This window comes from Bombina bombina, chromosome 6 (assembly GCF_027579735.1).
Source record: "Bombina bombina isolate aBomBom1 chromosome 6, aBomBom1.pri, whole genome shotgun sequence".
NCBI classification, from domain to species: Eukaryota; Metazoa; Chordata; class Amphibia; order Anura; family Bombinatoridae; genus Bombina; species Bombina bombina.
In genome coordinates, this window is record NC_069504.1 from 881,566,768 (window position 1) to 881,583,093 (window position 16,326).

Here is a 16,326-nt window from a genome sequence, read left to right on the forward strand (position 1 = left end):
CCATCTTGAAGTATCCTCTTCTTCCGAATGTCGCTGAAGAATGAAGTTTCCCTTTAAGTGACGTCATCCAAGATGGCGTCCCTTACATTCCGATTGGCTGATAGAATTCTATCAGCCAATAGGAATTAAAGGGGAAAAAATCCTATTGGCTGTTGCAATCAGCCAATAGGATTGAGCTTGCATTCTATTGGCTGATTGGAATAGCCAATAGAATGTGAGCTCAATCCTATTGGCTGATTGGATCATGCAATAGGATGAAAGCTTAATCCTATTGGCTGATTTCAACAGCCAATAGGATTTTGTCCCCTTTAATTCCTATTGGCTGATAGGATTCTATTAGCCAATCGGAATGTAAGGGGCACCATCTTAGATGACGTCACTTAAAGGGAAACTTAATTCTTCAGCGACCATCGGAAGAAGAGTATGCTCTGCACCGGATGTCTTGAAGATGGACCTGTTTCGCGCCGTCTGGATGAAGATAGAAGATGCCGTCTGGATGAAGACTTCTGCCCGCTTGGATGAAGACTTCTGACGGCTTCGATGAGGACTTCTGCCCACTTGGATGAAGACTTCTGCCGCCTGGATGAGGATGGATGTCCGGTCTTCGAAAACTGTAAGTGGATCGTTGGGGGCTAGTGTTAAGTTTTTTTAAGGGTTTATTGGGTGGGTTTTATGTTTAGCTTAGTGTTTGGGCAATGTAAAAGAGCTAAATGCCCGTTTAAGGGCAATGTCCATCCAAATGCCCTTTTCAGGGCAATGGTTAGCTTAGGTTTATTTAGATAGAATTTTATTTGGGGGTTTGGTTGTGTGGGTGGTGGGATTTACTGTTGGGGGGTTGTTTGTATTTTTTTTTACAGGTAAAAGAGCTGATTTCTTTGGGGCAATGCCCCGCAAAAGTCCCTTTTAAGGGCCATTGGTAGTTTAGTGAAGGCTAGGGTTTTTTTTATTTTGGGGGGGCTTTTTTATTTTGATAGGGCTATTAGATTAGGAGTAATTCGTTTTTATTTTTGATAATTTCGTTTTTTATTTTGTGTAATTTAGTGTTTATTTTTTTTTGTAATTTAGATAATTGTATTTTATTAATTTAATTTATTTTATTTGATTGTAATGTTAGGTTTTATTATAAGGCAGGTTAGGTTTTATTTGACAGGTAACTTTCGCCTAGATTTAGAGTTCTGAGTTAGCCGTCAAAACCAGCGTTAGGGGCTCCAAACGCTGGTTTTGGCCGCCCGCTGGTATTTAGAGTCAGTCAGGAAAGGGTCTAACGCTCACTTTGCAGCCACGACTTTTCCATACCGCAGATCCCCCTACGCCATTTGCGTATCCTATCTTTTCAATGGGATCTTCCTAACGCCGGTATTTAGAGTCTTGGCTGAAGTGAGCGTTAGAACTCTAACGACAAAACTCCAGCCACAGAGAAAACCCAGGAGTTAAGAGCTTTCTGGGCTAACGCCGGTTCATAAAGCTCTTAACTACTGTGCTGTAAAGTACACTAACACCCATAAACTACCTATGTACCCCTAAACCGAGGCCCCCCCCACATCGCCGCTACTCTAATAATTTTTTTAACCCCTAATCTGCCGACCGCACACCGCCGCAACCTACATTATCCCTATGTACCCCTAATCTGCTGCCCCTAACATCGCTGACCCCTATATTATATTTATTAACCCCTAATCTGCCACCCACAACGTCGGCGCCACCTACCTACAATTATTAACCCCTAATCTGCCGACCAGACCTCACCGCTACTATAATAAAGTTATTAACCCCTAATCCGCCTCACTCCCGCCTCAATAACCCTATAATAAATAGTATTAACCCCTAATCTACCCTCCCTAACATCACCGACACCTGACTTCAAGTATTAACCCCTAATCTGCCGACCGGACCTCACCGCTACTCTAATAAATTTATTAACCCCTAAAGCTAAGTCTAACCCTAACACTAACACCCCCCTAAATTAAATATAATTTTTATCTAACGAAATAAATTAACTCTTATTAAATAAATTATTCCTATTTAAAGCTAAATACTTACCTGTAAAATAAACCCTAATATAGCTACAATATAAATTATAATTATATTGTAGCTATTTTAGGATTAATATTTATTTTACAGGTAACTTTGTATTTATTTTAACCAGGTACAATAGCTATTAAATAGTTAATAACTATTTAATAGCTACCTAGTTAAATAATTACAAAATTACCTGTAAAATAAATCCTAACCTAAGTTACAATTAAACCTAACACTACACTATCAATAAATTAATTAAATAAAATACCTACAATTATCTACAATTAAACCTAACACTACACTATCAATAAATTAATTAAATAAACTACCTACAATTATCTACAATTAAACCTAACACTACACTATCAATAAATTAATTACATACAAATACCTACAAATAAATACAATTAAATAAACTAACTAAAGTACAAAAAATAAAAAAAGAACTAAGTTACAAAAAATAAAAAAATAATTTACAAACATTAGAAAAATATTACAACAATTTTAAGCTAATTACACCTACTCTAAGCCCCCTAATAAAATAACAAAGCCCCCCAAAATAAAAAAATGCCCTACCCTATTCTAAAATAAAAATTGAAAAGCTCTTTTACCTTACCAGCCCTTAAAAGGGCCTTTTTCGGGGCATGCCCCAAAGAATTCTGCTCTTTTGCCTGTAAAAAAAAACATACAATACCCCCCCAACATTACAACCCACCACCCACATACCCCTAATCCATGGGTGTCCAAACTTTGCTCTCCAGAGGTTTTGGAACTACATTTCCGATGATGCTCAGCCAGCATTTTATCTAGCTAAGCATCATGGGAAATGTAGTTCCAAAACCTCTGGAGAGCAAAGTTTGGACACCCCTGCCCTAATCTAACCCAAACCCCCCTTAAATAAACCTAACACTAAGCCCCTGAAGATCTCCCTACCTTGTCTTCACCATGCCTGTAAAATAAATATAAATCCTAAAATAGCTGCAATATAATTATTATTTATATTGTAGCTATATTAGGGTTTATTTTACAGGTAAGTATTTAGCTTTAAATAGGAATAATTTATTTAAAAATAGTTAATTTATTTCATTAGATAAAAATTATATTTAACTTAGGGGGGTGTTAGTGTTAGGGTTAGACTTAGCTTTAGGGGTAAATACATTTATTAGAGTAGCGGTGAGGTCCGGTCGGCAGATTAGGGGTTAATACTTGAAGTTAAGTGTCGGTGATGTTAGGGAGGGCAGATTAGGGGTTAATACTATTTATTATAGGGTTATTGAGACGGGAGTGAGGCGGATTAGGGGTTAATAAATTTATTATAGTAGCGGTGAGGTCCGGTCGGCAGATTAGGGGTTAATAATTGTAGGTAGGTGGTGGCGACGTTGGGGACGGCAGATTAGGGGTTAATAAATATAATATAGGGGTCAGCGGTGTTAGGGGCAGCAGATTAGGGGTACATAGGGATAATGTAGGTTGCGGCGGTGTACGGAGCGGCAGATTAGGGGTTAATAATAATATGCAGGGGTCAGCGATAGCGGGGGTGGCAGATTAGGGGTTAATAAGTGTAAGATTAGGGGTGTTTAGACTCGGGTACATGTTAGGGTGTTAGGTGCAGACTTAGGAAGTGTTTCCCCATAGGAAACAATGGGGCTGCGTTAGGAGCTGATCGCTGCTTTTTTGCAGGTGTTAGATTTTTTTCAAGCTCAAACGGCCTTATTGTTTCCTATGAGGGAATCATGCACAAGCACGTTTTTGAAGCTGGCCGCGTCCGTAAGCACCGCTGGTATTTAGAGTTGCAGTGGTGGTAAATTATGCTCTACGCTCCCTTTTTGGAGCCTAACGCAGCCCTTCTGTGAACTCTAAATACCAGCGGTATTTAAAAGGTGCGGGGGGAAAAAAACATGCGTAGCTAACGCACCCCTTTGGCCGCAGAACTCTAAATCTAGCGGTAAGTATTTATTTTAGCTAGGTAGTTAGTAAATAGTTAATAACTATTTACTAACTACAAATAGAAAATTATCCCAGGCGAAACAAACACACTCTAGTGGATATCTGAACTTTGGTTTAAAATGTCACTTTAAGGCAATGTTCCGTGAAAAACAGGCATATAGGCTTAACATACACACCCCCCAAGGAAGCTTCAACAACCTCAATCCTCCAAGGCATCCACTGATGCGGAATAGGGTGAAAGTAAAAGACTCACCCTTCTGCCATAGGAGGTTTCTTATCGGCCCAAAAGAAACTTAGTGGCGAACTCCTCAGAGGTGTAATCCTAAATGGGGACAATCTGCGGCTAAAGCCGCCGGTTCACCTATAGGAATTAACTCCTCTCCGTACCGCTTCTAGTTTCAAATGTCGGACCTCCGCAGCTTGGCGTGTGACGTCATCGGGGTTGTGCGTAGTTGGGGGTGTGCCGCCTTCAGCCTATCACCATCCAGGAAACACGATACTTGCACTGTATTGACTTCACAGTGAAAACCGAAGTTTGAGGATCTTTGAAGGGACAAACTACCAAAAAACAGGGACTCCTTGTCATCCCAAAGTAAATAGTTAGCAAAAGATGAGGCAGCAGTCGGTTCCTTGTGTGCATAAAAACCAATTCTTTATTCTTCTTGTATAAAACAATACTTCACATCACAGCAAACAGGTAAAAGGAATGCAGGTGGTTGACTAGTTTCGGCAATGCCGTAATCATAAACCTGCAATCACTTAAGAGGTGTACATATTTAAAGGGATTGCTTAACACAGTGATTGGTCAATGTTAATGGGAGGTTACAACCCCTCCCTTACATATTAACCTCTTACTAGTAAATTACTTGTTGCATCTAAATGCAGCATTTAGCATGAAAATATTCCAACTATGGCTATAGAACTTCAATTCAGTCGCTTGTTTAATACAAAATACAATTTATAAATTTATACAATGCAATGATCTAGTAATCTTGAAAACTGATCTGCAGGTTAGAGCTCTATGCAATGAGCAGAGAAAACCTTTACTAATAGATAGTAGAGCCTTTTATTTTATTTTATTTTAATTAAGGGCTAAGGTTTAATCATGTTAGAAATAGCAATGGTTAATTATTCAACACTCAATAGGCTGTTAATGAATATATTTCCAACAATATACGAAAGTATATATATATATATATATATGGTTACTAAATTCGTAAGGGCCATCTTAAATTTTAAATTTTTAAAATTTTGCGCATGGTTTAGAAAACGTAAATGCCATCAATAATAATGGGACCATTCTCATGATAAACAAATATTGCTTTAAACCTTAAAATATTTGGACAGATGTGTGGTGATCAATAACACCAACAAATTCATTTGCCATAAGAGCTATTATTAAGGAAAAAACATGGGAAAACTATTTGATAATGATAGCCATAAAATATTTTCAAACACATGTATGTTACTATTGAGTATGTTTAAACACATTCAAAGTGCCCATGGTAATATGTATTATACATATAGCCAGTCCGTGAATATGAATCTATAGAGCAGAAACCAGCTTGTCAATCACAATATTGCAACAATATATATGTGTGTTTTGTTTTCAAGAGAAACTATTGCCAGTTCAGTCACAGTGGAAGATTGGCAGTATTACAAATATTACAACTATTATGATTGTTACAAATATGGTCTAGTGGGCACCAGTCCAAATCAATGGGATAAATATGTAAAGGGTAACAGTGTAGGTAATAATGGAACTCTCAGCAGACCTCTGAAAAGACCCTTAATATATAAGCTCAAAAATAAGCTCAAAAATAAATGTCAGATAAAATCAGAGTGGAATATATTCATTAATGCCAATGATTGATGAGATCAAACTCAGAATTGAAGCCCTCCGGCACCTGTGTACGGAGTTTGAAAATCCAGAAGGCTTCCTGTCTGGCTAGAATCTCATCTTTATTACCCCCTCTTGAGGGTTGCTTAATCTGTTCAATTGCCCTCCAATTAAATGTACTGACATCTCCGTCGTGTACCTCAATGAAATGCTTTGCCAAAGCCGAGCAAGTTTTTTCATTTTTGATATATCCTAGATGTTCTCGTATCCTCGTACGGACATCTCTCGTAGTCATGCCTACATATTGCCGGCGATGTTGAGTGCATTCAATGAGGTACACGACGAATTGGGTTGAGCACCTGATGCATCCTTTTGTATCAAATGCATCATTGGTTACATAAGAGTAAAATCTCTTTCCCTCTGTTATAAAGTCACACGCCTTACATCTGGCACTGCTACATTTGTATGTACCATTCACAGCTAGCCATGTGGCTGATGTCTCCTTTTGGGGTAAAAGGGATGGAGATAGAATGTTACCTAGAGTTGGACCCCTAGAGTAAACACAATTGAAACCCTTTTCCACTGTCTTTTTTAAGGCCTTATCCCCATATAACAATGGGAAATATTTTCTTATGATATTACAAATGTCATTATATTCAGAAGAGTATTGAGTAACAAAAAGGATTTTATTATCACCCTTTTTGTTTGGTCTACTTCTGAAGGTATCACGTCTATCCACTTTCCTCACCTCCTTAGCCACATTTTCCACCATATTGGGCTGGTACCCTCTCTCTATCAATCGATTTACCATGTGTGTACTCTCTTCCTCAAAGTCTGTCTCAGTATTACAGATCCGTCTTGTTTTTGAGCTTATATATTAAGGGTCTTTTCAGAGGTCTGCTGAGAGTTCCATTATTACCTACACTGTTACCCTTTACATATTTATCCCATTGATTTGGACTGGTGCCCACTAGACCATATTTGTAACAATCATAATAGTTGTAATATTTGTAATACTGCCAATCTTCCACTGTGACTGAACTGGCAATAGTTTCTCTTGAAAACAAAACACACATATATATTGTTGCAATATTGTGATTGACAAGCTGGTTTCTGCTCTATAGATTCATATTCACGGACTGGCTATATGTATAATACATATTACCATGGGCACTTTGAATGTGTTTAAACATACTCAATAGTAACATACATGTGTTTGAAAATATTTTATGGCTATCATTATCAAATAGTTTTCCCATGTTTTTTCCTTAATAATAGCTCTTATGGCAAATGAATTTGTTGGTGTTATTGATCACCACACATCTGTCCAAATATTTTAAGGTTTAAAGCAATATTTGTTTATCATGAGAATGGTCCCATTATTATTGATGGCATTTACGTTTTCTAAACCATGCGCAAAATTTTAAAAATTTAAAATTTAAGATGGCCCTTACGAATTTAGTAACCATATATATATATATACTTTCGTATATTGTTGGAAATATATTCATTAACAGCCTATTGAGTGTTGAATAATTAACCATTGCTATTTCTAACATGATTAAACCTTAGCCCTTAATTAAAATAAAATAAAATAAAAGGCTCTACTATCTATTAGTAAAGGTTTTCTCTGCTCATTGCATAGAACTCTAACCTGCAGATCAGTTTTCAAGATTACTAGATCATTGCATTGTATAAATTTATAAATTGTATTTTGTATTAAACAAGCGACTGAATTGAAGTTCTATAGCCATAGTTGGAATATTTTCATGCTAAATGCTGCATTTAGATGCAACAAGTAATTTACTAGTAAGAGGTTAATATGTAAGGGAGGGGTTGTAACCTCCCATTAACATTGACCAATCACTGTGTTAAGCAATCCCTTTAAATATGTACACCTCTTAAGTGATTGCAGGTTTATGATTACGGCATTGCCGAAACTAGTCAACCACCTGCATTCCTTTTACCTGTTTGCTGTGATGTGAAGTATTGTTTTATACAAGAAGAATAAAGAATTGGTTTTTATGCACACAAGGAACCGACTGCTGCCTCATCTTTTGCTAACTATTTACTAACTAGTCTACCTAGTTAAAAAAATACAAACTTACCTGTGAAATAAAAATAAAACCTAAGATAGCTACAATTTAACTATTATTTATTTTGTAGCTATCTTAGGTTTTTTTTTACAGGTAAGTATTTAGTTTTAAATAGGAAATATTTAGGTAATAATTGTAAGTTTAATTTAGATTTATTTTAATTATATTTAAGTTAGGGGGGAGTTATGGTTAGACTTAGGGTTAGGGTTACTTTAGGGTTAGGTTTAGGGGTTAATATATTTATTTAGTGTTAATGATGTGGGAGACCAGAGGTTTAGGGGTTAATAACTTTAGTATAGTGGCGGGGGCGACGTTGGGGCGGCAGATTAGGGGTTAATAAATGTATGTAGGTGGCGGCGATATCGAGAGAGGCAGATTAGGGGTTAATAGTTTTATTTAGGTGGCGGCGATGTTAGTGGCAGAAGATTAGGGGTTAATAACTGTAATGTAGGTGGCGGTAAAGTTAGGGGCAGCAGATTAGGGGTGTTTAGACTTGGTTTTTATGTTAGGGTGTTAGGTTTAAACATAACTTTTTCTTTCCCCGTAGACATCAATGGGGCTGCGTTACAGAGCTTTTTTTCCCGCAATCGCAGGTGTTAGGCTTTTTTTTGCCGGCTCTCCCCATTGATGTGTATGGGGAAATCATGCACAAGCACGTCAAAACACCGTATTGTATTTGGGTGAGGTATGGAGCTCAACGCCACCATATCGCCCACGCAAGCCAGGTTTTTTAAAACCTGTAATAGCAGCGCTATAGGAAGGTGAATTAACAACGCTTTTTTGTGGCGTTTGTTAATTTCCCTATAGCGCTGAAAACTCGTAATCTAGCTGTTTGTTTGCTAACTGCATAGGGCATATGAGTTTGCTTGTGTGTTTCTCTAACAAAGACAACCAATAATTTTGTTTTCCAAGGAATAGGAAGTAGATCTGCTATCAACTGAAGCATCTGTCTCTACGGTTCTCACTAAAAATATTATCATAACAAGAATGGCCTAGATCTTCCTCTGTTGATAAGAAAAGTTCAACAGCAATGTCACTATGACTATTGCTAATGTGCCCCCCTGCATATTTCTCTTCCTCAAAGTGTTTGTACACCTGATTTACCTGACCTGCTTTACTTGACATCTGTTTTCAGGTACAGAAATGTGCTTTACCTGACATACATCTGCTTTCAGTTAGAGAAATGTGCTTTTCCTGACCTGTTGTACTTGACATCTGCTTTCAGGTAGAGAAATGTGCTTTTCCTGACCTGTTTTACAAGACATCTGCTTTCAGGTAGAGAAATGTGCTTTACCTGACCTGCTTTACTTGACATTCATCTGCTTTCAGGTAGAGAATTGTGCTTTGCCTGACCTGCTTTACTTGACATACATCTGGTTTCAGGTAGAGAAATGTGCTTTACCTGACCTGCTTTACTTGACATACATCTGGTTTCAGGTAGAGAAATGTGCTTTACCTGACCTGCTTTACTTGACATACATCTGCTTTCAGGTAGAGAAATGTGATTTACCTGACCTGCTTTACTTGATATACATCTACTTTCAGGTAGAGAAATGTGCTTTTCCTGACCTGTTTTACTTGACATCTGCTTTCAGGTAGAGAATTGTGCTTTGCCTGACCTGCTTTACTTGACATACATCTACTTTCAGGTAGAGAAATGTGATTTACCTGACCTGCTTTACTTGACATACATCTACTTTCAGGTAGAGAAATGTGCTTTACCTGACCTGCTTTACTTGACATACATCTACTTTCAGGTAGAGAAATGTGATTTACCTGACCTGCTTTACTTGGCATACATCTACTTTCAGGTAGAGAAATGTGATTTACCTGACCTGCTTTACTTGACATACATCTACTTTCAGGTAGAGAAATGTGATTTACCTGACCTGCTTTACTTGACATACATCTGCTTTCAGGTAGAGAAATGTGCTTTACTTGACCTGCTTTACTTGACATACATCTGCTTTCAGATGCAGCTTAAAGAAACAAGAAATCAAAATTAAACTATTATTTGTCAGAAAAAACATGCAATTTTAAACCATTTTACAATTTACTTCTATTATTTTCTTAGCATCTTAGTATCCTCTTGGTATCCTTTGTAGAATATCAGCCTTTATCTTTCATGCTATGAATACTATACAGCCTTTGTATGTAGCGCATCAATGCTCTTTATTGTCTGGGGTAAGCAGCTGATAAGAGTTCATTAACTAAAATGGGGAGAGAGTAAGCGCTAAAAAGCTTAAAAGGCTAGTAAAAGGTACATTTTAATACATATAAAAATTTACAAATGGCAATCAGACGCATGGATCCATGTCTGACTTAACAAAAAAAAAAATATATATATATAATAAACAAATCTAAAAATATCTAAAAATATCCAATGGAGTATAGCATGTGACGCTGACTTAGTGAGCCAGTGATGAGGAGTTAGAAGGACATGTACATTCAATAATATAAACAACCTAAGTGAGTGATTGAGTGCACACAATAGCTTTCAACAAAGAAAAATAGCATTCACAAAAAAGAAAAATAGCATTCACAAAAAATAGTGTTCACAAAAATTGGCGTACATAAAAAATGTTCAAATGTTCAACCGGTTATATGTAAGTGAATCCAGTAGTGTTTCCTCCAAAGTGACGTGTAGAAATATAACGTGAAGTCAATAATAGTAGAATGTAAACGTTGAGTGAGTCAAATTATTGTGGTTCAGCTGCTAAATTAAAAAATTGTAAATCCGTGAGGTGTATAAAAATAAAAATAACTTGTGAAAAAAATCCACGTGGAAAACTTGAATTCAAATGATAAACAAAGGTCAAAAATCAAAAGACAAAAATCAAAAGACAAAAATATCGAAAGACAAAAATAGAAAATCAGTGATAATATTAAAAAGCACTAAAGATCTAGTGAAAACAAATCCTTAATTCAGACGTTAAAAATCCTTGGTAAGATCCATAACAAACAAATACATCGATAAAATACCTAAAAGGGAACAAAAGAGAAACAAATAGTGAAACACTGTATATGATATATAATATAGGTAATTAAAACCAAGCTCACCAGTATGCCAACGCGTTTCGGCCTAGACTAGGCCTTTCTCAAGACTTTCTCAAGAGAAAGGCCTAGTCTAGGCCGAAACGCGTTGGCATACTGGTGAGCTTGGTTTTAATTACCTATATTATATATCATATACAGTGTTGCACTATTTGTTTCTCTTTTGTTCCCTTTTAGGTATTTTATCGATGTATTTGTTTGTTATGGATCTTACCAAGGATTTTTAACGTCTGAATTAAGGATTTGTTTTCACTAGATCTTTAGTGCTTTTTAATATTATCACTGATTTTCTATTTTTGTCTTTCGATATTTTTGTCTTTTGATTTTTGTCTTTTGATTTTTGACCTTTGTTTATCATTTGAATTCAAGTTTTCCACGTGGATTTTTTTCACAGGTTATTTTTATTTTTATACACCTCACGGATTTACAATTTTTTAATTTAGCAGCTGAACCACAATAATTTGACTCACTCAACGTTTACATTCTACTATTATTGACTTCACGTTATATTTCTACACGTCACTTTGGAGGAAACACTACTGGATTCACTTACATATAACTGGTTGAACATTTGAACATTTTTTATGTACGCCAATTTTTGTGAACACTATTTTTTGTGAATGCTATTTTTCTTTTTTGTGAATGCTATTTTTCGTTGTTGAAAGCTATTGTGTGCACTCAATCACTCACTTAGGTTGTTTATATTATTGAATGTACATGTCCTTCTAACTCCTCATCACTGGCTCACTAAGTCAGCGTCACATGCTATACTCCATTGGATATTTTTAGATATTTTTAGATTTGTTTATTATATATATATTTTTTTTTGTTAAGTCAGACATGGATCCATGCATCTGATTGCCATTTGTAAATTTTTATATGTATTAAAATGTACCTTTTACTAGCCTTTTAAGCTTTTTAGCGCTTACTCTCTCCCCATTTTAACTTTTGTATTGTTAGCCTACTAGGAGGCTATATAGTTAGTAAGCTTAAGGCCCTGGGTGTAGCGCTCGGTCCACTTCTCCTGTTCTTAAGAGTTCATTAACTGTAAAGCTGCAGCAAGAATAGCCCCGCAAACTGTCTAATCTCTCCCACCCAAACTTTAATTTCTGCTGCTGCCTCTTATTTACATATAGCCAATACTACAGTACTGACATTTTCAGGATAGGTGTAATTTTAACAGACAAAAGCAGCTGTTTCAAGTGACAAAATAAAAGTAAAAGATCTATTTTCAAACAATTTGATAAGGGATCATTGGGAACACATTAAAGGGGGGATTTACAGTACGATGTCTCTTTAAGCTTTTATGTTTTAAGACAAGTATAATAAGGCGTTTACTAGACTGCACTAATATAGTAGTATCTGCCTGGCAGACAGGTCACCCTAGTTGTTGTATTTTATTATGGTAAATATAGGTGTGTGCTATCTTTAAATATTAAAGTGACATTGAACACTAAATACATTTTTTGAGCATAGTATTGAGGTTATTCCTCAATGGGTGTCACCATGCTGATATCTGTCTTTCACTATATTCCACGGTTGACCTCTTTGCACATGTGCAGTAACTCTCCTTCAGATACCTGCAGTGCAAACTAAGTTCCAATATGGCAGCGCCGATCATTTGAGGAAGGTGTATGAAGTGTTTAGTGTACCTTTTAAAAACATTTTTTATTTATATTTCCTTTCCTATAAAAATAAAACATTATATTACACACACACAGTTAATTATTTTGTGTTTTAGGGTACCTTTCAGCAAATGTGGATCTCCAAGCAAGAATATGAGGAAGGTGGGAAACAGTGTGTTGAGAGAAAATGCCCATAATTGCAGACATTACTGTTACTATCAACAGTACAACATCACTCTAACAACTTCCCACTACTACAGACGTAACTGCTAGTAACCTACTTATCTCGCTAACATATTCTGCTGATATCACCACAAAACATATTTGGCTTCTATGCTCCCTTCAGCCACAACAGTCTCCACCCTTAAGGCAATCTCAAATCTTCCTCACTGCATTCTTAATTCAATGTCTTTTTCACACTGAATGGCACGCATGCCTTTCTCAACATTACATGTGGCGCCAACAGAGTAACACTTTTTTATGTATTATGCCCTGACATTAAAATGCTTTTCTAATCATCATTTCTGTGTCTTGGTATTATTAAGAAGTGTTCTGTTGTCTTAAAGCTCTCTATACACACCCACACACATTTGTGAATATGTTTTTTATAGATGTGTGTATGTAGAACACAGAATAGTATAATAAAGTTTTAATCAATAAGAAGTGCTATTCATTAAAAGGTTCAAATTCACATATTTAGACCTCAGAAAGTATGAGGTATTTTGAGAACAGCTTATTATTGTTAAAAGGCTATAAGTTCATTAGATAATACTGCTAGTTCAGTATGACCACTTGGAACCAGTTATATCATTCAAAAAGTAGTAATCTATGTGTTTTCTAGAGGAATAGATACATTCTTCTTCAGAGGATATATATATATATATATATATATGAGTAACACTATTCTCTGTAAGCCAGGCGGAGCCGGTAATGCACCTGACTAAGGGGGTGACTCCAGTGAATCTCGGCGCGATGAAACCTTGGCTCACCCTGTACGCTAGGCGTCTGGGTTGTCGTGAGAAGGCGGCCTTATTGTTTCATGGTTTTCAGTTTGGTTTTGTGATTCCGTCCCAAGGGGGTTGTGGGGTTTTCGCGGTAATATGAAGTCTGCTCGCCTGTGACTGGGGGTGGTCCTTGACAAGCTCCAGAAGGAGGTATCTTTGGGGCGCATGGCTGGTCCGTTTGATGGTCCTCCCATTGCGGATTTGAGGATCTTGCCGCTTGGGGTGGTTCTAAAAAGGGAGCCTGGAAAGTTCAGGCTAATCCATCATTTATCTTTTCCTAAAGGGGGATCGGTTAATGATGGTATTCCTCAGGAGTTATGTAAGGGGAAGAGAAAAAAGAGAAGCATAGTATGGCACACTCGAAGGGAGATAGTCTGTACAATAAGTTGGATGTGTGGAATGTAGTGATTAAAACTTAGCTTTTAATTAGTGTTACATGTAAAAGAAAGGTGGATTAATCCACTACAAAAATTAAATGGTTAAAAAACGTGTCAAAATACAATTGACACACAAACTCCTCTCAGGAGTCGGTACAGTGATCAATCTGTACCGATTACCAGCCACCACTAGCAATTTACTATTAAGCTGTTCTGTGTAGACTTAAGTGTCCTTATTCGTAGCTAGAAAGTCACTGTTACACTAAGAATATAATAGAACATAAGAGAACAAGAATATAAAAGAAAACACCACGTTTTGGGGTCCCACATAAATAGGTGGTTTCTTAGAAATACAATTATCAGTTGATCAGTGAAAAATTGATATGACTCGTCTAGCGATATAGCTAGTTATATATAGATATTAACAGTGCCTTGTTTACACTGTACAAACGTAAGCGTAATAAGTCGAATATCCTAAGGACCATAAGTAGTGCTATGATCACAGTGACCAGAAGCTAGCTAGCTAAACTATTAAACTCAAATAAGTGAGAGACTTATACCATAGTAAGTACAAAGGTATATAAAAGTGGGCTGTAAGCTTAGCCGAGTATACCATAAGATACCCAAGATAAATACTCAATTACCAGAGTCTATTGCCAAAGTCTATGGTAGAACAGATGCCTTAAAGGCCAACAATTTAAGCTAAAGTAGGAGCTGGCAGAGAGGAGCAGTGCAAACACCTGACACGCGTTTCACAACTGCTTTTTCAGAGGCGCCCGGATCTACCGCCACAGAGTATTTAAAGGACCTGTGGCCAATCATATGGCCATTTTTACTAGTTCACGTTCGCACCATCCAATCAGCATCATTGTAACAGGTTCCGGTGTCTGGATGACAGATTGTCGTCATTGTTACTTTATCCAATAGGGTGAGGGGGGTGTGCGTCTCTGTGATCCAATTATAATCCTCTAGAGTCTCAGAGCGTGTAAACTCAAATGCTGTCATAACAATGATGGGCTGTTATCGGAATGATGGAAACTGTACCATAAACGTTCTCATTGGACATACTTGTACTACATTTGGGCTGTGTGTTTTAGTTAATGTTAGCACTTACAATTTATGTTGGTTAAGTTGGTAAATGTAAATTAAATTGATGGTAACCTATTGTTATATATTAAGCATATCCATACTATCGATATAGGGAAAAATGTCACTCAATTGTCAAAAGAGTTTTTTGTCACACACCCATTTCACTTTAATGTGGTGAATAGATGTCATTAGGGATCTAGAGTGATACTATATGGGCTATCACAAGAGTGAGTTCAAAACATCTATAACACAGATTAGTAAGAGACCCCTCCAGGAGTGTTCATGAGACTGTGATAGTGTGTGATGTAAAGACTTATAATATAATATGAAGGAATATCCCCTTTTAAATTGGACACTAATATACCGCTGTCATATGTTCCGTGTCTCCGGAATATCATGTATATATACCAAGGTGGTGCAATTATATCAATAATTAATTTATAAGTATACTACGAGTGAGTTTATGGTCCATCAGTATATATGTACTCTTGTATAATGACACCCTCATGGTGTCCTAGAGTGATGTTGTTTGCTATAGAGTCTTTGCAAAAATCAGAATGACATCAGCATGACATATCCTGGTATGGCATTATTTTCTATTATTTATGGTTCAGTGTTTTTTTATCTTAGTATCTCTGGATCATTAACACTTCATTTGATAGTAAGTATATGCTAGTTAAATGTGACCACATTGAAGGGACATATTAGTTTGCTATTATCATGCATCGGCAGTGCTTGATGGATCACATTCAAAGGAGAGACATTTGCATGTATTGTTGTTTATCCCCCCATATTATTGCACTCTAAATCAAGAGTGTAGTTTTCATGGACTTATTTAACTATGGTTATTGTAGAAATGCACTGTATGCAATGCCCACCTTGATCATTCAGGTCTGTACAAGGAGGGATTGTGGAGATAGTCCATTTATATCTACCCCTCCCCCCCTTTTATTCCCTAGGGACCTTAGGGAATCTTCTCACAACATTCCTCAGGAGTTGTCATCTGTCAAATATGCATATTTTTATCAGGCGGTTAGCTTAGTGAGGGAGGCTGGTCCTTCGACCTTGTTAGCAAAAATTGACATTGAGGCGGCTTTTAGGCTGTTACCTGTGCACCCGACGTTGCACCATCTGTTGGGTTGTTGTGTTGATGGTTCTTACTATGTTGACCTGTGCTTGCCCATGGGATGCTCCATTTCATGTTCACTCTTTGAGCATTTTAGCACATTTCTTGAATGGGTTGTCGCGGAATGGTCGGGCCTTTCATCATTAGTT

The 16,326-nt window shown here is 36.8% G+C and overlaps 1 protein-coding gene across 1 annotated transcript in view; it reads left to right on the forward strand.

Moving 5' to 3' along the window:
- Nucleotides 1-13,102, forward strand: part of ACTL6B (actin like 6B) — a 100,577-nt gene extending 87,475 nt beyond the window's left edge. The window contains exon 14 of the mRNA XM_053719567.1: nucleotides 12,698-13,102. Within this exon, the coding sequence (XP_053575542.1) occupies nucleotides 12,698-12,778 (81 nt within the window). The 3' untranslated portion in view covers nucleotides 12,779-13,102. The remainder of the gene's footprint in view (nucleotides 1-12,697) is intronic.
- Nucleotides 13,103-16,326: the final 3,224 nt, after the last annotated feature.